The 24,928-nt window shown below is 41.1% G+C and overlaps 1 protein-coding gene and 1 long non-coding RNA gene across 4 annotated transcripts in view; one reads left to right on the plus strand and one right to left on the minus strand.

The window, feature by feature from the left end:
* The first annotated feature begins 37 nt into the window (after nt 1-37).
* LOC143019679 (uncharacterized) lies at nt 38-23,799 on the plus strand. Of its 3 annotated transcripts, none has more exons than XR_012965852.1 (4): nt 38-354; nt 13,169-13,282; nt 14,558-15,253; nt 23,668-23,799. It is a non-coding gene; the product is annotated as an uncharacterized LOC143019679 (long non-coding RNA). The 3 variants fall into 3 exon arrangements; XR_012965851.1 differs by lacking the exon at nt 23,668-23,799 and having other exon boundaries at nt 14,558-14,834; nt 15,016-16,033; XR_012965850.1 differs by lacking the exon at nt 23,668-23,799 and having other exon boundaries at nt 14,558-16,033.
* The window catches only part of LOC143019676 (tyrosyl-DNA phosphodiesterase 2-like), a 30,400-nt gene continuing 10,267 nt past the window's right edge, over nt 4,796-24,928 (minus strand). The window contains exons 2-9 of the mRNA XM_076175611.1: nt 23,710-23,796; nt 23,318-23,409; nt 13,753-13,896; nt 13,435-13,645; nt 13,154-13,324; nt 12,242-12,349; nt 9,196-9,360; nt 4,796-6,871 (exon numbers count right to left, since the gene is read on the minus strand). Coding sequence (XP_076031726.1) covers nt 6,809-6,871; nt 9,196-9,360; nt 12,242-12,349; nt 13,154-13,324; nt 13,435-13,645; nt 13,753-13,896; nt 23,318-23,409; nt 23,710-23,796 — 1,041 coding nt within the window. The 3' untranslated portion in view covers nt 4,796-6,808. The remainder of the gene's footprint in view (nt 6,872-9,195; nt 9,361-12,241; nt 12,350-13,153; nt 13,325-13,434; nt 13,646-13,752; nt 13,897-23,317; nt 23,410-23,709; nt 23,797-24,928) is intronic.

Consider the following 24,928-nt stretch of genomic DNA (forward strand, 5'->3'; position numbering starts at 1 on the left):
TGTGACTGCACCATATGGAAATGAGATAGATTGGCAAGTCATGTCTTCTGCATTGAAAATCTCAGAGCTGAGCGCGTTCCGCTTTAGTTTGGCCGCGGTTAACGTTCCCATGCTATTATAGCAATATTGGTGCCTGAATAGTATGTGGTCTACGAAAATTTTCTTTGGTATAGTATATGGCCTACCGGACTTTTACTTCGGTATGAACCTGTCTCTTAAGCTTTAATAGTTTTGGAGCGCTAATCGCGACCAAACTAAAGCGGAACGCACCTAGGAACGCGCCCAGCTCTGGAAAATATGAGGAATGTTGGGAGATTTCATCTGGAATGATACTAGCTGACGATCACGACCGAAGTAGGTAATCCTAGACTATGGGAAACAGACACACACACACTCGGTGGCGCCATGGTAGAGTTCCCGGCCGCCACTGCGGCGGTCCGGGTTCGAATCCCGCCCAGGGTTGAAATTTCAGTACCGCTGCACTGCGAGTCGTTACTCCAACTCTCGTGGGCGGGGAGTTGGAGGTGTGTGTGCATGTAAGGTCACAGCATTATCCTTAGATCGGTTATATACGAGCTCTGAGCTCTCTTACGGGATGGAAATAGCTGTCGATCACGAGTCCAACACGTGATCCAAGACCATGGTGAATCACACACATACTCGCACACAGGTATGTTAGAATCACTGATACTATAGTGTTCGTACTCCTAGCTAAATTTTTTGGCTAAAGGAAATAACACTTTGGGGATTTATGAATATAGAGGTCTTACAAGACAGAGTCGACCGAGGGCATTGTGAGGTATTGCAGATATACAGTATGGAATAGTGGTGTAGCCGTTATAGGCAAAGGATTAAACATGAGTAGTAGAACTTGTGTTAGGGTTAAAAATGGTGAGATGGAGTGGTTCGAGTTTGCACCAGAGTTGTGTAATGTCACCATAGTTATTCAATACATGGATGGGATGGTGATGACTGATGATGAAAATGACATGGGTTAACATCACAAACTCCGCCCCCCCCCCCCTATCGGAGGGCTAGGACAGTGCCCCTCGCAGATGACTTTGTAGCGTGGAATTTAACGAACCATGCCCTTGGTTCAACTTCGCCATCCATGTCTTTCAAACAACACCTCACAAACATAAAAAACAAATGCACACCTAGACTTAACGCACTTAAGTCAATCACAGGAACAACATTTGGACAAAACAAAGAAACTAATATAACAATATACAAACAATGCATACGCTCAGTGATGAATTATGCGAGTCCTGCATGGGCTCCTAATCTCAGTGAGACACACCACAACACCCTTCAAATCATACAAAACAAAGCCCTAAAAACAATTACAGGCTGCAAAAATACATCACCTACAGACCATTTACACCATGAAACAAAAGTCCTCAAAGTCAAGGACCACCTCGACATGAGAGGCACACAAACACTTGCTGCAGACACCACAAACACATCACACCCGCTACACTACATAGCAGAACACCCACACACACCAAGAAACATTAAAACTACACCCAAAGACCTTTATTACGCACAGATACTCTCTTCTCTTCCTCCACAACCACCAAATACCAGCCTCCGGAAACATATTCATAATCATATCACTCACCGCTCCATTAACACACTGAAAGACAACACACTGCTGCATGCCAGACCCCCTGATATCCACCCTTCTGAATCCTCTCTCCCACGAAAGGACAGAGTCCACTTGGCCAGACTGCGATGCGGTCACCACCCAGCACTTCTAAGCTACCAGAAGAGGCTGGACGACCGTGTTGTGAACAGCTGCCCAGGATGTAACACTTAACCCCATACCATACAACACATAATGGAAGACTGCATTATACACAATCATGCACGCAAACAACACAACATACACTCTATAAAGGATTTGTGGGAAAACCCAGTTTCGGCTGTGGCCTTCCTTGAGGAGACGGGACTGCTCGGACAGACAGTCTAGGGAACGACAACAACAACAACAACTTCGCCGGTGGCAGGGTTCGAGCCGCCATCCCCTCGACCTTAGCCGCAAGAAATGACGCCTTAACACGCTCAGCGAAGGTGATCAGCAGGGGATTGGAGATGGTTAGTGAAGGTACAATGAAATTGAGAGGTGAGCCAGTCGTTTGCTAATGGCAATATGTTCTTGACTGGATTAGAGAAGGGTTAGTGATGGAATTCGGGAAGGTACAGTTTGTGAAAGGAATTTGGAAGTAAATGTGGGTCAAAGTAAGGTGACAAGATATACAAGGGACAGGGGTGGAGTGATTCTAAAGGAGGTGGCTGGTATTAAAGTATTTTAGGATCACATGTAGCATAGAACAGAAGAACGGGGGTGGAGATAAACCGTACATTGCGGGAAGCAAGTAAATATCTTGGAAGAAATGAAAGATTTTATGAACAGGTGAGTCTGCACCTAAAATACTGTTTGGGGTGGGGATTTAGAATATAGGTGAGGCGAAAAAGGAGATATCCAAATGTGTTACAAGGATGAACTGAGTGGGAAATGAGGAGATAAAGAGAGCAGGGGTGGAAAGGGAGCAGGGGTGGAAAGGGAGCTGGTAAATACAGCTAATGAAAGAATACTGGGATGTTTTGGGCACAGAAAAAGTGAGGAATGAATAAACAAAGTATGGAGGGCAGAGGGGGGATGGAGTGAACTTGAGAAGATCAAACACGAGATGGATGAGGGGACCTCAAGTATAAGGGTAACGTTTGTTGAGCAGGGAAGGGAGAGGGCAAGATACAAGTGAGTGGAGAACAGTTTTGAATGGACAATAAACAGACACAGCCCAAGGTAATTCCTCTTATTCTTCCCTCTTCTCAAACAAGGGGACGAGAAGGGGACTACCATGCAAATGAAGTGGTGCGAGTAAACTGGCTTAGGTTGTAGGTCTACTGTGGGTGTTCTGTGTCTTGTTCTATTGCTCCTGAACTCACTGAGCTTCGAGACAGCAAGGAGAGTTTCACTAGCCACAGCCTCGCATTGGCTGCCAACAGTCCCTGGCATCTCTCACATATCTTTCTGGGAAGAAACTTTGGACTGTTGTTTTTGCTGAATTGATGTGGAACATTTCATTGTCACCAGCTGAAAGTAGTAGAAGGGGAGCCGTTGCTAGCTGTTAGCTCTCCATATATGGAAAGATGTACAAAATACAGCCGAAGTTGTTTATGAATGAGAAGGCAAGGATAAATTCCTTCAAGCCACATCAATTCATATTCCATTCACGACCATTTTCCGCTCGCACCTATCTTTTGTTGGAGGAAAAAAAAAACTGAGGAAAGGCTGATGTAACCCTGACTACAAAGAGCACACTCATAGATCTACATATCTACATACCAAGGAATTTTCCCCCTCTTATAAGGGATGTAATCAAGTCAAATGTCACATACCCACTCCCACCCACCACCTTTGTTTCCCTCTCATCTTAGCACCTTGTGGATGAAGGGTCATCCCTGTCTCCTGCCCAATACCTTGGTCATAAGCAATGCAACAAGACACAGCACATGTTGCAAGATGATTGGAGGAAATATTTGATCATTTAGATGTCCAGCAAATACATGTGCACATGCACACATTAGCTACAAGATGTCAGGTCCGACCTTTCCAGAGAACTCCTATGGGACCACCTATTGTGTCTGACCTCACCACAGTCATTTGGTCCGAGCACAAAAGAACACCTGCATACAAATGGCCAACTACAAGTCATCATACAACCAATATTATTTTTAATATGTGTTTTCATTGCTTGTATATAAATGACCTATGCATAAATACTAAGTGTCCATACTCAGTTCATGTATTGTACATCTAGAAGTAGAGTAGGCAGTAGATAGTAGAGAATAAATCATATATAGCTCTGATTTAGCAACAGCCACCATGTGTGTGTAAATGTTTCAAGATGTAGATCGGTCTAGACAGAGATTAAAGAACACAGACCACAATTTTGTCTCAACACCTCCAAACTCAATGTTGACCAATAAACACAAATCTACACACATCCACAGCAAGGGCACTTTACTTATCCCACCTTCTCTACCACTCATGCAGAAATTGAAGAAAATTGGGAGAAATCCCTTCGGAATGTGTCAAAATATCATCCACACGCAAATAGTCCTTACTCTCTCCCTTCCCTTATCCCTCTACCTTCCTTGCTTGTTTGACAGACATACAAAAGAGAGAAGACAGAGGAAACCCCTCAGAGTTTAATCAAAGTATTATCTGTACACAGCCATTCTCCAAATCCTATCCCCAGCCTTCTCCCTTCCTTGTTCAACAGACATTCTCCTCTTGCTCAAAGACCCTCTCACCCTATCCATCCATCTCATCCTTGGTCATCCCATCATGTTCAATCCATCCTTTTCTGTCTTCCATACCTTTGTTTCTAATCTTTCGTCACTCATTCTTTCCATGTGTCCAAACCATCCCAATACTCTTTCATCAGCTCTATCTGCCATTTCCTTTTCTGCCCCAGCTCTCCTCATTTCTCACTATCCCACCATGTAACCCTTACCATACTTTTCAGACACTTTAGACACTTTATCTCAAACACATTTTGACTTCTCCTTTCTGCCTCTCTTAAATTCCAAGTCTACACTCCATACAGTGTCGTTGGTACAATCACCCCTTCATATAATCTTTATGTATTCATTCCCAGATGCCCATTTCTCATTACATTTTTTTATCCCCCAAGGCATTTGCTTCCTTTTCTCAATCTACAATTTACCTCCACACACTTGTATAAGGGCAAAATCCTTGACATAGATCCATACAAAACAGAGGTAGTATTTAAAAAGATTTTATACAAGCTACAGTACAAGACAACATATTCAACATTTCTTTTTTAGAATCAACTTACTGCATACAATAAAACAACCCACTTATACAAACAGAAACCAAGAGTACTGATAACTAGCACCTGAGCTCTACCAGAATGAAATATTTACAAAAAAAAACTGTCAATATGGAATTCTCAACCTGGGAAGAAGCACAGGTATAAAAATCACATTTAATTCCTTCATCACAGTGACGCACTGTAAACAGGGTGTTTGGGATAAATTTGATCATTTTTTTTATCTTCTGTCATTTCAGAACCATTTGAAGGATTTAATAGCAGTAAAGTGCAATGGATAGCTAATTCTGTGTACTATTGGTGGGTGTGAGAGGTAAAGATCATGGACGACCAGAAAGCACTGGAATGTTGGAAAATAGTGACCTGCATCATGATGATTCGTGCCGGATGAAAAAATTCAGAAATCTTAGCTACAACTTGGCCCACCTTGAATACTGTAAAGGCCGTGAGATGTGAGCTGGAGAATTGTGGCACAAACGTGGAAGCAGTGGCTAACAGGAAGTATCATAGCAAGCATTACAAATCTGTCCACACAACAAAATTCATAGAGAAGCTGCAAAAAAGGTGTGGCAAGATCCAGGCAAGGCACTGCAAACCTTGGCAAGAGAGATGGGCTTCAAAGTGGCGACTATAAGGGAAGCGTTGAATGAGGATCTTCACTACTCATACAAGAGGCACAAGGTCCAACTACTCACCACCAAGGCTCAAGAGAACCACCTTACAAAAGCCAAGAAACTCCTCAGAAAGGTCAAACACCCAGTCGAGCTGGGGATGCTCTGGTTCTTCTCAGATGAGAAGAATTTCTGCCAGGACTAGTTGCACAATGTGCAGATCAAGAGGTGGCTAGCCTACAGTCCACACAAAGTCCCACATTTCATGAAGACCAAGTTCCCTCAAACAGTGTTGGTCTTTGGGTGCGTTTCCAGCAAAAGCCATGTCATGCCGCCCCACATCTTTGAAGAGAGACTCAGACTCACTTCAGATGGCTATACTGAGTTGGTGTCCACTGTTGTCAAGTGCTGGGTGGAGAGGGTGGCTGTGGGAAGAACATGTGTGTGGTAGCAGGACTCAGCTCCTTGTCACAACTCAAGGAAAACCCAGAAGTGGTCATCTGAGAACTTCTACGACTTCTTCAGTTCCAACATCTGGCCCCCAACTCGCCTGATGTGGGCCACAGTTGAAAGACACCAATTGTACTGCCTGCAACACCAAGGATGAGCCGATTGCCATGATCAAACTGGTGTTCAGGCGCATCTCAAAGGACACCATGAAGGCCGCGTGCTGCAGGTTCAGGTCCCGCCTGGAGGCCATGGTGGAGGCTCAGGGCACCTTCTTTGAATGAGCTCTATTTGGCAAAAGATCCTCTAAGAAATGCATTTTGAATTTTGAGAATACATAAATTTTTGGCCAAGGTATGACGTTTTTCTTTCCTTTCCGAAAAAGTGTTAAATTTATCCCAGACACCCTGTACATCAAGTTGTGATAGATAATTTTATTACAAAGAAGAGTGTCACCCCTGCTATATGAGGACCTCTATTAGGATCCCATTCAGGCAGGATTCTGACCTTAATACTAATAAAAACAAACTGGCATTTTGTCAAAATAAAAGCCATGGTTAGAAAGTTCAATGGGTTGGCTTTTAGAATCACATTCATCACGATGGCACACTTCACAAATTTCACTTTGGCAAACGCCAATCCAATGCTTACTGATGGGCAGCTACTAGCATTGTGATTTGGTTAAAAAATAATGTTCACTCTTCCCCCCCCTTTTTTTTTTTTCTTCTTCTTTTTCTATGATGCAAAATCATTTAATCTTCAACTGGGGATTGTTCCCAGGGTGGAAAGTTTAGGACTATGCTGCTAATGAATACAATTTTTTTATCACAAAAGTTTCAGTAAATACCCAAAGTACTTTTTCTCCATTCTGGATAATATCTAATATTATTGCTTGGATGTGGAAGCTGTATTCAGATTTCTTTGTGGTGCACTCCCATTTCGAAGAATCTGAAGGAAAGATTGAAAAATAAAATGAGTAATAAGAAAAAAGAAATAAAGAAAGAATTCATTACTGGTTTGTGAAATTGAGGGTTCTCCCAGATCAATAAAACCATCTAGCATCATCTGGAACACTACACATTGGTTTAAGATTGTCTTAAATCTAATCATCATCTATCTACATACCAATAAAATGGTTGTATATGGATCATGTTGTGATGCATGAGGTGGAATGGGTGGGGGGATGGGGGCGAGGTAGTATGTGTGAGCAAAATTTGACACAGCCCATAGGGATTTCTCCCTGTCTTCTTTTCTGCATGAGGGGACGGAGAGGGGGGGTCGCCGATTTAATGAAATGGCCTTGCTGTGGAAGTGCTGTGTCTTGCAACACTGCCTCTGATCCAGGGCAGTGGACAAGCTGCAGGGATGACCCGTCATCTAGGAGGTGCCATGATAAGAGGAAGGGTGGAGGGGAGTGAAGTGTAATTAGGGATGGAATGGGTGGGAATGGTTTTTATGCCTTTTTTCTTTTTGGCTACCTCTCTTGTAAGGGGGGAAAAGCCTTTGGCATATGTATCTATGTACATACCAATAGGCTTCTTTCTCCTTTTAACCACTTCAGTATAATGATCACATAGGTGTCATGAGGTGTGAGTAAGTACATGAGGATGCTGGCATTGGCATCTTGATTATATGTATATTTTTTTGCAGTTGTACATGAGTTATCCCTGAATTCTGTGAACTGGTTTGATCACGTTTTCTGTATTTATCATTACTCAGAGTAAAAGAGAACATGTAATACAGCAATTATTTTACAAGGGAAAAGGGGACAAGTGTGAGTGTACAGTACTACCTCTCATTAATGGACTAAAAAAGGGGTAACAGTGTCCGTTGATGTGAATAATCCGTTGATTTGGAGTGGTTTTTGGGTGGCATAGTGATTGCACAGCACTAAACAGCACCAAAAAAACAACGAAAACACCAAAAACACAGCTAATTAACGTCTGTTTCAGAGGGATCAGTTTGTTGAGTGTAGTTGGGAGGGCTTATGGGGGGTTTTGATTGAAAGGATTAGGAGAAGAACAGAGGGAGTAATTGGTAATTGGTGAGGAAAAGTGTGGGTTTAGGACAGATGTGGGTTGTGTGGATCAGATTTTTGTGGTAAGACAGATACGTGAGAAAGACATAGGAAAGGGTAAGGATGTTTTTTGGGCTTTTATGGATTTGGAAAAGGCTTACAACAGGGTAGACAGGAAGGCACTGTAGGAGGTATTGCAGATATATGGGATATGAGGAAAGCTGTTAAGAGCGGTTAAGAGTTTTTACGAGAGTAGTAGAGCTTGTGTTAGGATTAGAAATGGAGAGAGCGAATGGTTTGAGGTAAAGGTGGGACTTCATCAGGGATGTGTTATGTCGCCTTGGCTGTTCCATTTATATATGGATGGGGTGGGCAAGAGGTTAATGCAAGGGTAATGGACCAGAGATTAGAGGAGAGGAGGAATTAACCTTTTTCATACGATGACACCTACGAGATGTGAGTGGGTATACAAGGATGCTGGGATCAGCATCTTGATTATATTTATTTTGTAGTTGTAGCTGAGTGACTCCCGAATTCTGTGAACTGCCTCGATCACATTCTCTGTGTTTATCATTACTCAGAGTGAAAGAGAACAAGTAATGCAGCAGTAACTTTATATTTTATAACACGAGCAGTGTGATGCATTGTACATTGGGCATCCGATGCTGCGTGCAAGAATTTGACTCACACTGAAGAGGTTAAGGAAGTTAGTGACAGAGTTTGGGAAGGTGTGTGAAAGAAAAAAGTTGAAGATAAATGTGGGGTAAAAGTAAGGTGATGTGATGTACAAGGGGAGAATATGACAGTAAATTGGAAGTAAGTATTAAGGGAGAGAGACTGGAGATAGTGCATATGTGGTGGGAAAGGGAGGAGTGGAGGTAGAATGTAGACTGAGAGAAGCAAGTAAATGCCTTGGGTGATTAAAAAGTGTAACGAGAAATAGACATTTGGGAATGGATGCTTAAGAGGAGATTGTATGAAGGAGTGATTGTACCAACAGCACTGTATGGGGCAGAAACATGGAACATAGGAGAGGAACCTTGGTGTGTGTGTGTGTGTATATATATGTATATATATATGTATATATATATATATATATATATATATATATATAATATAGTATATATATATATATATATATATATAATATATAGATAGATAGATAAATATATCACCATATAAGAGGCCTACATGGTTTATTGCAGAGAAAAAAGAAGGCATCATGACAATCCCACAGTAATTTCTCACCACTTACCTCAAAATACACCACCAATCCCCAATGATCTGATGGGAAGCTTTGCGTGCATGAAATCTTCTCAATGCCCACAAGGCCAAAATGTTTAGGTTCCACTTTTGCAGGTTTTGGCTGGTGTAAGTAAACTCGATCAAACCTCATCCTCGGTTTGAATTTGCCGCCCATCTTAAAAGAAAAGAAATAATAAGAAATACATAAATAGATAAATAAATCAAATAAAAACTACTTACTACCATTCAATGAATATATTGTATTAACATAGGTATAAGATGCAAGACTTTCATTTTCAAATATATAAAAAAAATTGCCATTTAACCAATGCAACTGTATCATGGACGGGAGATGGAATATTATAGGCTAATAGACTAGGGTGATGGACATGCATAGGTTATGGTGCAAAAACCATTACTACATACATACATGAGAAGTATGATGGGGGTTACTAGGCTAGATGAGTGAGAAATGAGGAGGTGAGGAGAAGAACAGGGGTGGAAAGGGAGTTGGGAGATAGGGTTGATGAAAGAGTATTAGGATGGTTTGGACACATGGAAAGAATGAGTGAAGAAAGACTAGTAAAAGAGGTATGGAAGGCAGATGTGGAGGGAGTGAACATGAGGGGACATCCTAGGATGAGGTGGATGGATGGGGTGAAGGGGGCGTTGGGAAAGAGGGGAATGTCTGTTGAGGAAGGACGGGAGAGGACAGAAGACGGGTGAATGGAGAATGGTTGTATATGGATGATGTTGTGATGCATGAGGTGGAATGGGCAGGGGGATGGGGGGTGAGGTAGTATGTGTGAGCAAAATTTGACGCAGCCCGAAGGGATTTCTCCCCGTCTTCTCCTTTTATGCATGGGGGGACGGAGAGGGGGGGGTCGCTGATTTAATGAAGCGGTCTTGCTGTGGATGTGCTGTGTCTTGCGACACTGCTTCTGACCCAGGGCAGTGGACAAGATGCAGGGATGACCCGTCATCCAGGAGGTGCTAAGATAAGAGGGAGGGTGGAGGGGTGTGGAGTGTATTCAGGGATGGAATGGGTGGGAATGATTTTATGCCTTTTCCTTTTTGGCTACCTCCCTGGTATGGGGGAAAAAGCCTTGGTATATGTATGTATGTATGTACATACATATACCAAAGACTTTTCCCCCTTACAAAGGAGGTAGCCAAAATACAAAGGCATAAAAAAATGCTCCCACCCATTCCATCCCCACATACTCTACTCCCATCCAAACCCCACCATCCCCCTTTAACTTGGCTTCTCCTGGATGACATGTAATACCAGCATCACCAACTGCCCTGAGGCCGAAGTAATGTTGTAAGACACAGCACATCCACAGCAAGGCAGCTTCATTAAATCAGCAACCCCACCTCTCGCAGAAATGGAGAAGACAGGGAAAACTCCCTTTGGGCTGCATTATTTTTCACACATACTCCCTCACCTCCCATCTCCCACCTACTCCCATTCATGCATCACAGCATCATTCATACACAACCATTCTCCGTTAATCCCCATCTTCTGTCTTCTCCTGTCCATCCTCAACAGACACTTCCCTTTCCCAATGCCCCTTTTACCCATCCATCCATCTCACCCTTGGTCGCCCCCTCATGTTCACTCCTTCCACCTCTAGTTTCCACACCTCTTTTACTTATATTTCCTCACTCATTCTTTCCATGTGTCCAAACCATCCCAATACTCTTTCATGAACCTTATCTCCAACTCCCTTTCCACCCCGTTCTCCTCCTCACCTCCTCATTTCTCACTCTATCCAACCTATTATACTTCTCAGGTACCTCATCTCAAACACATTCAAACTCCTCCTCTCTTATGTTCTATGTTTCTGCCCCATACAGTGCTGTTGGTACAATCACTCCTTCATACAATCTCCTCTTAGCATCCATTCCCAAATGTTTATTTCTCATTACACTTTTTAATCCCCCAAGGCATTTGCTCGCTTCTCTCAATCTACATTCTACTTCCACCTCCACTCCTCCCTTTCCCATCACATTCACACCCAAGTATCTAAAACTATCCACTTCCTCCAGTCTCTCTCCCTTAATACTCACTTCCAGTCTGCTGCCACTTTCTTCCCTTGTACATCTCATCACCTTACTTTTACCCACATTTATCTTCAACTTTTTTCTTTCGCACACCTTCCCAAACTCTGTCACTAACTTCCTCAATCCCTCCTCTAATTCTGCTACAAGCACAGTGTCATCGGCAAATAACAACTGGCTTATCTCCCACTTTTCTCCATTTTCTTTAACCATCTCCAATCCCCAACCCAATACCCTTGCATTTACCTCTCACACCACCCCATCCATGTAAAGATTGAACAGCCAAGACAACATAACACACCCCTGACGAAGTCCCACCTTTACCTCAAACCACTCTCTCCATTTCTAAATCTAACACGAGCTCTACTACCTTCATATTCCATATATCTGCAATACCTCCCACAGTGCCTTCCTGTCTACCCTGTCATAAGCCTTTTCCAAATCCACAAAGGCACCAAAACATCCTTACCTTTTCCTAAAGCTTTCTCATATATCTGTCTTACCACAAAAATCTGATCCACGCAACCCCTACCTGTCCTAAACCCACACTGTTCCTCACCAATTACTTCCTCTGTTTCTCTCCTAATCCTCTCAATCAAGACCCTCCCATAAGCCTTCCCAACTAGACTTAAACTGATCCCTCTGAAACTTCTACACTCACACTTGACTATGGGCTGAATCAGTGGCCATGGGGCCAAGAGAGAACTGGGACAATGTATTGACCAATATAATCTTACAGGAATACATCTGCACAAATATATCAAGCATTCACTCAGCATACTTTGAATTCCCAAGGTCTAAAGCAAGAAAAAAGTGACACAAATTTCAGACACAGTTATCAACAAAGGGAAATATTTGAAGCCCACACGGTGGTTGTATGATAACTAATACTGTTTTATGGGTTAGGACTGTTCATAATGCACTCCTAAACCCAGTGGCCCAAGAAGAACAATAAAATTACAATAATTAAAAAGAAAAAATAACACCCCTACCTCCTTGTTGGTATTTCTGAGGGTGTCCCAAGTGTATTTACACTCCTTCCTACTTCCACAGGTCTCCCACATGTCATGTACACCTTCAGGAAGTCCAACTTGAGTAACCTAGATTATTGTAAAAATTAACAGCAACAACAATAACAATAATAACAATAATAATAATAAATATATCAGTTGATAACTATATTCTCCTGATTAGTGGAAAACATTATATCCCAAGGCTGGGATTTTGTTCATCCCTAATTCGAAGTATGCAGAGGAGTTGGGACATATTCTCAAAACATTACGGTATATCTATAATTAATTTCTGAGCAACGACTCCCACTTGTCACATACACTTTCAGGAAGTCCAACTTCATTAACCTAGATAATAATAAAAATGAACAGCAACAACAATAGTGATAATAAAAATATGAATTGTAATAATAAATATATCAGTTAACCTTTTCAATACAAGTCAAATTCTCAAGGGCAGTATCAGCTGCCTGATGTATGATGATTCAATGATGCACCATAATACCTGCATTATAAAATATAAAGTTACAACATTACTCGTTCTCTTTCACTCTGAATATTAATAACCACAGAAAATATGATTGAGCCAGTTCACAGAATAATGTTAATCTATTATCACATAAATATATCAAAGAGCCTTCTCCCCTGGTTCAAAATTCATTCACCAACCCTCCCATCTCAGCATCTCATGAATCCCTGGTCCCTACCACAATGCTAGAGTCAAAAGCAATGCAGTGAGACACAGCTCCTACAGAGCAGGGTCTGAAAGCCAAGGCTTGTTTACCCAACAATTTCATTATGTGGCAACTCACACTCCTCATCCACTCAAAACATTTATGGAGCATAATCTTTCTCCATTCTTTCTTCCATTATTACGAATAACAAAATACCTACTTCCTTATCCCTCAGATTTAGATCTCCACCTAGTATAGAAGTCGCATCTGGCTTGTTTTTTGTTAATGCACTGAAACAACTGCGGAGCTGATCCATTCGTGGTTCTGCAAATTCTGCTGTACTCTCAAGGTGAGTATTCAACAAATAAAGCTTTAAATCTCCTATATGAGCCTGTCAGGATACAAAGGAAAGAAATTTCATGACCAACTCAATATAATCTGTGTTGTCACACATAACACCACACTTTTATTAGGAAATAAAAGAGAATCACACAACCTCACCTCAATTGCCAATAAGCTGCGGCCCATCCTTGTATTAGGATAGTATGTAAGATTGTGGCCATCAAAGTATATAGTGGTTCTGCGCAAAAGTGTGGCATTAAAGTAATTTTCCAAACCTGATGAAACAAACATGTACTGTGGAAGATGTTCTTCTAGGTAGCTGTAGGTCTGTGGAACAAGTTCCTGAAGAAACACTACATCAGGATTTTCCCTGTAATTGGTACCAGTATGTAATAATGAGTGGACCTCACATTTAAAATACTTAGAATTAAAGCATGATTTTGTGTATATATAATCACAGACTAGCTAAAAACTTACATTTCAATTATCTTCTTCACTGCTTTTGTTCTTTTCTTCAAGTTGTGTTCTTCAATACCATCTATGTTCCAAGTGAGCAGTTTGAAAGTACTGGGGGGCACTAGAGACACCTTTTGCTTTTCCAACATGGATACCATCTTCGAACTGAAAAACACGTATCTAAATAACTTTCCACAGATTATATCTTAAGAGTTGAAATTTAAACTGGACTAGGAAACAAAGAGGGATGGGTAGATAACTATACATACATACATATATACATACATACATATACCAAAGGTTTTTTTCCCCTAACAAGGGAGGTAGCCAAAAAGAAAAGGGCATAAAAACCATTCTCACCTATTCCATCCCTAATACACTCCACCCTATACCCTCCCTCTTATCTTGGCATCTCCTGGATGATGGGTCATCCCTGCATTTTGTCCACTGCCCTGGGTCAGAAGCAGTGTCGCAAGACACAGCACATCCATAGCAAGGCCGCTTCATTAAATGGGCGACCCACCCTCTCCATCCCCTCATGCAGAAAAGGAGAAGACAGGGAGAAATCCCTTTGGGCTGCTACAATGACAATATAATCCTCATGGAAAATCAATTGTAAAGATGCATTTACCTAATTGTAGTATACAGGAAGGGAGCAACGCTCATGGGATCCTGTGTCCTACTCCCCAATTCATCATACCTAGCTTCAAATTCATGTTCAACTTCACATCAATTCAGATTGATATGTGCATCTACCCTCCCAGTCCTGATACGCACCCAGATAATCTTGTCAACCTACTCACTGATTCTGTTGCTCCATCATCAGTTAATGTTGACAAGGCACTAACCATTGCTGAGGAGCAGGTTGCTGAGTTTCAATTATCACTCCCACATGGATATTGAAATAATACTGAAAAAAGTTACCAGCATCACTGTCATGAGGAAAGGAATAAAAGTTGGCCATAAAGTCCTGTACAATACAGAACTTATCTTTGCAAGATTTATTGGACTATAAGCCAGCTCTACGAGTAGATGTGTGGACTTCAAAGACTTTCTCTCCTATGAACTAGCACCTATTCCCACAGCCCTGTTTGATGAATCAGGCAAGTCATATCACTAGCATGCCTTCATTATCCAAATAATTCTAGCTCCTATATAAGTACTTCAATCATAATGGTAGACATGTAACCATAACTGATGACATTATCTGTTCTGGAAGTATGCTGCACTATATTTAAGCACCCAAAGTTTTCTGAGCAACTATATTTTCTGCATTTATTTCAGGAGATGAGAATCTGCAAGACCAAAGCTGTTCTCAAGAAGCAAATGAAGGTTGAGGTGTCAGTGAGGAATGCTGACCAGGTTGATTGCACTGTTCTGAATGGTTGTGCAATACCCTGGGTCGTCCTTTAGCCCACATCAAGTAAAACTAGTCAAGCTCTAGTCAGTAACTATGTGGAGTCATTCAAACAATATTTGCAGAGAAGACTGAAATTGGAGATGTCTACCTTGCATCTGACAGGTACATTGATTTCAGTACAAGGTATTCTGCTCACAATACCAGAGGACCTAATGGCTACAATGTGTTCCAGCTTTCTTCTAAGTCTCCACTTCCCCCTCCAAACCAACTTCTCAGCATCCCAGAAAATAAGAGCCAACTTACAGGAATCATAGTTGAGACTCTTGTGAAAGATATCACAGTTGTTGAAGGATGCCAAAGGAAACTGGTCATACATACATACATACATACATATACCAAAGGCTTTTTCCCCCTACATGGGGGGTAGCCAAAAAAGAAAAAGGCATAGAAACCACTCCCACCCATTCCATTTCCTATATATTCCACTCCCCTCCACCCTCCTCCCTCCCTCTTATCTTGGCACCTCCTGGATGACAGGTCATAACTGGACAACACCCTACCCCCTACTGAGATTTCACAAGAGGATATCATTTCAAAACAGGATGTGAACAACACACTTGAGGAGGCCGATGCGACTATGGTTTCACAAGCCATCCATCTAGCAACTGCAAAGGGAAAACATGGAGTTGTTGCAGATAACACTGATGTCTACATCATGTTGATATATCACTATTACAGCCAATCTCTCACTATCCCTATGATATCAATTCCTACAAAACCTCAAAGATCAGTCGTTGATATACAAGTGACACTAAACAGGCTTGGAGAGTTATGCCTTGGGCTCATGCCAGCTCATGCTCTTAGTGGATCCAACCAAGCTACTACAAAGGATTACAAAGGTGGAGCATGCCAACAGAAGACCTTTTGGTCCATAACTAGGTCAGATGCGAAAGAAATATATATATAAATGATATGAAATATATATATATATATATATATAACAAATTATATATAATATATATATATATATATATATGATAAAATAAAAAATATAAATAATAATAAATAATACATAGGTATAGTTAAATGATAGACAAACAGGTACCGTATTTTCCGGCTAACAAGACACACTCTTTTCCCTAAAAAATACTAGTGTGTCTTCCAAAATGAATGTTGTATTGTAAGACAACACCCAGGCTCATGTGAGCTTGTACACTTGACCAATAGCAACCTGGATTTGTATGTTGTGTCATTACATTATGATGTTAGCTTAAGTACTATTTAATTCAGCCTTTTATATGATGTAAACTCAGTACTTAGCTGTTACAAGTATTTCCAATACCATAATCCTTCCTGGAGCCTACTCAACGTGTGGAGAAAACTGGTCGCTCCCACGTCTCACAGCAACACATACACACGAACGGACGCACATGCCAGGTGCCTTATCAGTTACTACCAGGCTATCACACGTGTCACAAGCTTTTTTGTCCTTGAAATTATCACCCATGGCTAGTTCATCGAAGCGGTTTAGTTATACTATCGCATACAAGCTACAAGTTGTACGATATGCCAAAGAACATGGCAACAGAGCAGCAGAAAGACACTTTGGACCACTGCCTACCGAAAAAATGATTCGGTAGTGGAGTTTTATATTTCTACATGCATATTTTTTAAACTTTTAGTTTATTTCTATGAAAATAAAACCACCCTTGGACAATGAAAAATGTATAGTATATTTACTAATCACCAACTAGTATCATCGTCATACTAACAAAATCGGACAAGTGATTTCATAATGTAAACAATACGTTTAATACGTGTCATCCTTGCTTCTTATGTATTTGTGTTCAGTGGTCGGGTATATGGTGAATGTGTTCTTGTATGAGAATGATTTTTTTTTTTATCAATTTCTTTCAAAATATTAGGGTGCGTCTTCCAAGATGCTGCCTCTTGCAAGCCATAAAATACGGGCCAGAGGCGGTGTCGCAAATCACAGCACATCCACAGCAAGGCCGCTTCATTAAATCGGTGACCCCCCTCTCCATCCCCTCATGCATAAAAGGAGAAGACGGGGAGAAATCCCTTCAGGCTGCGTCAAGTTTTGCTCACACATACTACCTCACCCCCATCCCCCCACCCGTTCCACCTCATACATCACATCATCCATATACAACCATTCTCCATTCGGTTCACACGTCTTCTGTCCTCTCCCGTCCTTCCTCAACAGACATTCCCCTCTTCCCCAAAGCCCCGTTCACCCCATCCATCCATCTCATCCTAGGACGTCCCCTCATGTTCACTCCCTCCACATCTGCCTTCCATACCTCTTTTACTAGTCTTTCTTCACTCATTCTTTCCAAGTGTCCAAACCATCCTAATACTCTTTCATCAACCCTATCTCCCAACTCCCTTTCCACCCCTGTTCTCCTCCTCACCTCCTCATTTCTCACTCTATCTAGCCTAGTAACTCCCATCATACTTCTCAGACATTTCATCTCAAACACATTCAAACTCTTTCTCTCTTCCTCTCTTATGTTCCATGTTTCTGCTCCATACAGTCCTGTTGGCACAATCACTCCTTCGTACGGTCTCCTCTTAGCATCCATTCCCAAATGTTTATTCCTCATTACACTTTTTAATCCACCAAGGCTTCTTTCAATCTACATTCTACCTCCACATCCACTCCACCTTTTCCTGCCACATTTGCACCCAAGTACCTAAAACTATCCACTTCCTCCAGTCGCTCTCCCTTAATGCTCACTTCTAGTCTGCTGCCACTTTCACCCCTTGTACATCTCATCACCTTACTTTTACCCACATTTACCTTCAGCTTTCTTCTTTCACACACTCTCCCAAACTCTGTCACCAACTTCCTCAATCCCTCCTCCAATCCTGCCACAAGCGCAGTGTCATCCGCAAACAGCAGCTGGCTCACCTCCCACTTTTCTCCATTTTCTTTAACCATCTCCAATCCCTGACCCACCACCCTTGCATTTACCTCTTGCACCACCCCATCCATGTACAAATTGAACAGCCAGGGCGACAAAGTCCCACCTTTACCTCAAACCACTCACTTTCTCCATGAGTGGTTCGAGGTAAAGGTGGGACTTCTTCAGGGATGCATTTTGTCGCCCTGGCTGTTCAACTTGTACATGGATGGGGTGGTGTTAGAGGTAAATGCAAGGGTGGTGAGTCAGGGATTAGAGATGGTTAAAGAAAATGGAGAAAAGTGGGAGGTGACCCAGCTGTTGTTTGCGGACGACATAAATAACAACGGTAAATAGTAAATAATAATAAACTGACAAATAAATAATAATAAATAGAAATAATAAATAAACAGACAAATAATAACAAACAAATAATCAAATAATATAAAATAAATACTATACACTATGCTATAGGTAAAATGAAAATGTGGAAAGCTGTTAAAAATGGCTAGGCAGACTTAGTCTGCTCGGTGATTTAGCTGCTGATATGGAAGTTCTCGTTAGCCAAGCTACTAAGCTCATGTCTTCCTGTTATGGGATTGATAAAGTGGAATCTACGAATGCTACCAGAGTCAAAGCATGGATATCACGGACAAGGAGGAAAACTGCAAGTAAAATGCCAAAAGTCTGCTCTTTCCCCCAACATCAGAGGCTTTCATTGAAAATGTAAAGAAAACACACCTTCAGTGTGCTATCTGGAAGAGAGTTATTCAAGAGCCTCCCAGATGCAGGTCCCACATAGATTGGGTGGGAAAGGATTGAAGAAAACAAGCCCCTGGAGCCTGTCACACTACAACCAGCACCAGATTTCATCATGAGGGGAGTCTACTGTTCTTGTGCTGCAGAAAAGTCATGCAATACCAGAGCCTGTGGATGTGTCTCAGGCAATCCAGCTTGAACAATATCTTGTCATTGTCAAGGAAGTTCCATTTGCAACAACAAACAAATAATGCAAGTGCCAGGTGAACTTTCTGATCAGGAAAATCCTAACGAGGAGGAAGAAGCCGATGATTAATTCAAGTGTGGGCTAGTATATCTTTGTCACAGAGTTCTATTTGTTTATATTCTATATTGTAAAGCAATACTTAAATTCATAATTTCAGTTAAAATTACTTTTTCTGTCAAAAGGAATGAACAAATAAAGATAAATGATCTTATGAAGGAGTAAATGTGTATATTCATATGTTTACGTGGAGAAACCCTATTTTGAAAAAATTCTCAAAGCAGAGGAAGGGTCAGCAGGTAGAATTGTGTTATCTAGATGCAGAATGATCGAAAACCACCTTTCAAAAAACTTTATACCTCAAAGCGAACCTCACTTAGGGCTCTGCCGGACTATACCCTCTTCCATCTGTAACTTGTACATTTCCCTAACTTTACTTACCAATCAATTTTCATGTAAGGTCTTTGGCAGAGGATAAGGATGTCTTTAGGACTTTTATGGATTCAGAGAAGGTATATGACAGGATTCACAGAAAGGTGTTACAGGACAAGTTGCAGATATATGGGAAAGAAGAAAGTCTTTTGAAGGCAGTCATCAAATTTTACAAGAATAGATTTTATGTGAAGGTAGGGAATGGAGAGAGTGAACAGCTGAGTGAAGGTGGGACTGCATCAGATTTGTGTAGTGTTACCATGGTTGTTCAATGTATAAATGAATGGGCAGGAGTTTGGACTTGGTAAGTAAGAGTGGAAGGAAGTGGATGGAAGGGGGAGTGGAAGAACCAATTGTTGTTTTCATATGATACTGTGCTTGTAGCCAATTCAGAAGAGAAACAGAAGCACTTGATGAGAGTATGTGAGAGGAAAAAGCTGAAAATGTGAACAAAAGTAAGGTGATGAGATGTACTAGGGTAGCAAATGACAGGGAGTTGGAGATGGTTTAAAAGGATAGAAGCTGAAGAAAATGGATAGTTTTAAGTATATAGGGTCTCATGAATCAAGGAATGGGAGAGAGGGAGGTGGAGGTAAATTGTAGAGTAAGGGAAGCAAGTAAGTGTCTGTGATAAATTTAAGTGTCATAAGAAATAGATATTTGGAGATGAATGCAAAGAGAACACTATGAAAGGGGTTTGCCCATGACACTGTGTGGAGCAGAGAAATGGAATTTAAAGGAAGCAGGAAAGAAGACCCTAGGAATGTTTAACTTAAAGTATTTAATAAATATGGATGGGGTTAAGAAGAAGGATAATGTGAAACAAGGTGAAGCAAGAGAGTTGGGGTGGAAAGGGACCTGGAAGATAAAGTTGATCTAAGAATAGTGGAGTGGTTTGGACATATGGAAAGAACAAGTGAAGAATGACTAGCAAAAAGTGTGCCCCACTTAGTTGCCTTTCAAGACACACAGAAATCATGGTGGCAGAATTTTTCACCCCCACCAACTATAGGGGATAAGAAGAGGTAAAGTCATAGAAGTGGTAAAAAATGTTACATGGGAAACAGCATAAAGGAGGGGAAGTCACAATACAAATATAGCATCAATCCTCTATGAGTAGATTTAACTCTACCATAGACAAATTATGTGACTACAGTGTGCATGAGCACCCCAAAACAGCCCCAAAAGCAATGGCTACCTGCTATCATGTAATCACTACTGCATGATAACATGCTGTTAATACCCAAGTATATTGCCCTGGTGGCAAACTACTAGAAGAGATAAGCATTCACTAGGTGTCAGTTCCTTGTCTGGAAAATAGTGAGAGCCAAGAGACTTTGGGATCAGTCTAGAAACTGGGAGCTCTGAGTGCCTGCTCCAACTGACAGAGGAGAGGGTACTGATAGGCTTTACAAATAGACTGGCAAAGCTGATTCTCTCTGCTATTCATTCCACACGACCATCACATACAAAGGCATTTATTACTGATCACAAGAAATCCAAACTCCTCCAAAAAGGAAATGTCTACTAAATAAAATCACCGTCACTACCAAGACCTAATCCCATAACCCACTAAATCACAAACAATTACGAGAGTAGTAGAGCTTGTGTTAGGATTAGAAATGGAGAGAGCGAGTGATTTGAGGTAAAGGTGGGATTTCATCAGGGATGTGTTATGTCACCCTGGCTGTTCAATTTATACATGGATGGGGTGGTGTGAAAAGTAAATGCAAGGGTAGTGGGTCTGGGATTGGAGATGATTAAAGAAAATGGAGAAAAGTGGGAGATAAGCCAGTTGTTGTTTGCTGACAACACTGCACTTGTAGCAGGATCAGAGGAGGTATTGAAGAAGTTATTGACAGAGTTTGGGAAGGTGTGTTAAAGAAGGAAGTTGAAGATAAATGTGGGTAAATGTAAGGTGATGAGATGTACAAGGGGAGAAAGTGGCAGCAGACTGGAAGTGAGTATTAAGGGAGAGAGACTGGTGGAAGTTAATAGTTTTAGATACTTGGGTGCGAATGTGGCAAGAAAGGGAGTGGTGGGGGTGGAGATACAATGTAGACTGAGAGAAGTGAGTAAATGCCTTGGGAGATTAAAAAGTGTAATGAGAAATAGACATTTGGGAATGGATGCTAGGAAGAGATTGTATGAAGGACTAATTGTGCCGACAGTACTGTACGGGGAAGAAACATGGAACATAAGGGAGCAAGAGAAGAGGAGCTTGAATGTATTTACCTAGTTGTATTATACAGGAAGAGAGCTATGCTCATAGTGACCCGTCTTTGTATCTCTCAGCATCAAGTTCATTCTTAAATTCTTGTATAGTATATGCACATACTGTTGCCTCATCCAATTTATTCCAGATATCCACCACTCTGTGTGGGAAGCTATTCTTTTTCAGATCTCTTCTATAACTATCCTTTTTTGAGTTTCTTTTCATGTCCTCTTGTTTTTCTCTTATCCCACTTTAATAAATCATCTCTGTCTAGAACTTCCATCCCTTTCATAATTCTGTAAATGGTCAGTCGATCTCTTTCTACTCTTTGTTCCAAGGTTGGCAGTTCCAACTTGGACAATCTTTGTTCATATGTCAACTTGGAGAGTGTTGGTGCCATCTTTGTCTTTGTTCTTTGTATTCTTTCTAATTTCTTTATTCTTTTTAGTTTTAGTACTTAGTGGCCATAGTGTTGCAGCATACTCCAATCTTGGTTTTATCATTGCAACTAATATTTTCTTTACCATTTCTTCATCCATGTAGTCAAAGGCCACTTTTATTGATCTTAGTAAATTGAAGGTTTCTCCAACTATTTTGTTGATATGCTTGTCTCATGACATGTCTTACTGATAACAACTCCTAAGTCCCTTTCCAAGCTAACTTTTTTAACTTTCTTTGTGCCAATTTTATATTGTCCCGATATTCTATTTTTACTTTTTCCAAACTCCATTATATATACTACATTTCTTGATGTTGAAGCTCACTCCCCACTTTTGACTCCATTCCCAAACTTTATCCAGGTCTTGTTGTAGTGATTTGCACTCTTCCTCTGTACTTACTTTCTTTAGTAGTTTTGCATCATCTACAAAAAAGTTCATATAACATTCCACACCATCCATGAGATGGGGTGCCTGAGAAGTATGATAGGGGTTACTAGGCTGGATAGAGTGAGAAATGAGGTGAGGAGGAGAACAGGGGTGGAAAGGGAGTTGGGAGATAGGGTTGATGAAAGAGTATTGGGATGGTTTGGACACAAGGAAAGAATGAGTGAAGGAAGACTAGTAAAAGAAATGAGGAGGGCAGAGGTGGAAGGAGTGAACATGAGGGGGCAACCTAGGATGAGATGGATGGATGGGGTAAAAGGAGCATTGAGAAAAAGGAGAATGTCTGTTGAGGTAGGACAGGAGACAACAGAAGATATGGGGTGAATGGAGAATGGTTGTGTATGGATGATGCTGTAATGCATGAGGGGGAGTGGGTGGGGGATGGGGGGGTGAGGGAGTATGTATGAGAAATAAATTGACACAGCCCAAGGGGATTTCTCCATGTCTTCTCCTTTTCTGCATGAGGGGATGGAAAGGGGGGTCGCTGATTTAATGAAGTGGCCTTGCTGAGGATGTGCTGTGTCTTGCAACACTACTTCTGACCCAGGGCAGTGGACAAGATGCAAGGATGACCCACCATCCAGGAGGTGCCACCAAGATAAGAGGGAGTGAAGAAGGTAAAGGGAGGTGGAGCATGTAGAGGATGGAATGTTTGGGAGTGGTTTTTATGCCTTTGCTTTTTGGCTACCTCCCTTGTATGGGGGAAAAAGCCTTTGGTTTATGTATGTAATTTTCTCACTATTGTAACACACACTTTGAACTTACTCAAATGTAACAACAAGCTCTGGTTCACTTCCATCAGTGAGGACTTTAACTCCTCCCCCAGACCGAGCTTCGAAGAAGGCATTCACGGACCTCTAAAAAATGAAAGAGAAAAATCATACTAGTTTCTACATCGATTTTTTTTCTTCTTCTTTAAACAGTGTTTGATACCAACACACGTTTGGTGCCCAAAGAACTAACATTAAGAAAAGATATTCAATGTAGATCAAAATTTTATGACCTAAAATGAAACGATTTTTTTACACTGTTTGGTAATGTACACAAAATATGTTTGGACAATTATCAGTGTGGGAAATAACTTTTTTTTTTGTAAAAATTCCATAATCTTACAGGTTCAGGAAAACATGTTGAAACGTGCAAGATCTTGTGCTTACCTCCAGATTCCAATTTCTATCCTGTAGATAAAACTGGCCACAAGCTTCATCTGTTCCAGTCACTTCAGCAAACTGTTCAACCAATTTCTGCACAAATGAAAATAAACATACAATGATAGCAATCGTTGACTCAAGTTTCAATGCACCCAACAAAATTACCAATTTCATACTAAACATTCTCATTTTCATATACATAATGCACTCATGTAAATCTGTTCTATTTCATATACAAAAGGAATCTTCTCCCTTGTAGGAAAGGTAGCCAGCATAGGCATGTACCTCTCATCCATCATCCATTTGTTTCTTTTTCATCTTAGCTCCTTGTGGATGAGAGGTCATCCCTGCCTGGGCCGCAAGCAATGCAACAAGACACCGCATATCCACAGCATGGCCATCCATTTACACGGCAACCTTCGCTCCTCATCTCTTGGAGCAAAAATTAAGATGAGAAGAAATCCCTTCAGGCCATGCCACTTTATCATCCATTCACAACAATTCCCTATTCACACCTATCCCCTGCCTTCTACCTTCCCTATCTAATGGGCATTCCCCTTTTACTCAAGACTCCCTATTCTTGTCTCATTCTTGGTCCACCATACAAATTCACATGATCCATCTCTACCTTTCATACTCTTTTTGCTGGTTTCTCCTCACTCATTCTTTCCACATGTCTACACCATCCCAAAATTGTTACATCAGCCCTATCTGATTGCTCCTTTTCCTCCCCTACTACTCACTTCTCACTCTATCCCCATTATACTTCTTGAACACATCTAAATTTCTCCTTTCTGCTTCCCTTAAATTCAAAGCCTATACCCCAAGCAGTGCTGTAGACACAAAAACCCTTTTATATGATCTTGTTGCATCCAATCTCAGATACCTATTTCTTATGACACTTTTCATTCCCCCAGCAATTTTCAATTATTATTTCCAACTATGTGTTCTTGTCATTATCTGCACTTCATGTAGTATATTGATTCTTTGCCAAATAAAGTCTAGTCTATCTATCTATCTATCTACTTGCTTACCTCAACTCCCACTCCTTCATTCCCTGTTACACATTGGCATAAATACTTAAAACATCCACCTCCTCTAACCTCCCCCTTTCAAACTTAACTCCAACTTACTGTCACCCTCTCCCTTTGTACATCTCATAATCTTGCTTTCACCCACATTTCTTTTCAATTTCCTCCAATCACATACCTTCCCAAACCCCATC

This window comes from Oratosquilla oratoria, chromosome 37 (assembly GCF_046742065.1).
Source record: "Oratosquilla oratoria isolate Oo_2021 chromosome 37, ASM4674206v1, whole genome shotgun sequence".
Classification (NCBI taxonomy): Eukaryota; Metazoa; Arthropoda; class Malacostraca; order Stomatopoda; family Squillidae; genus Oratosquilla; species Oratosquilla oratoria.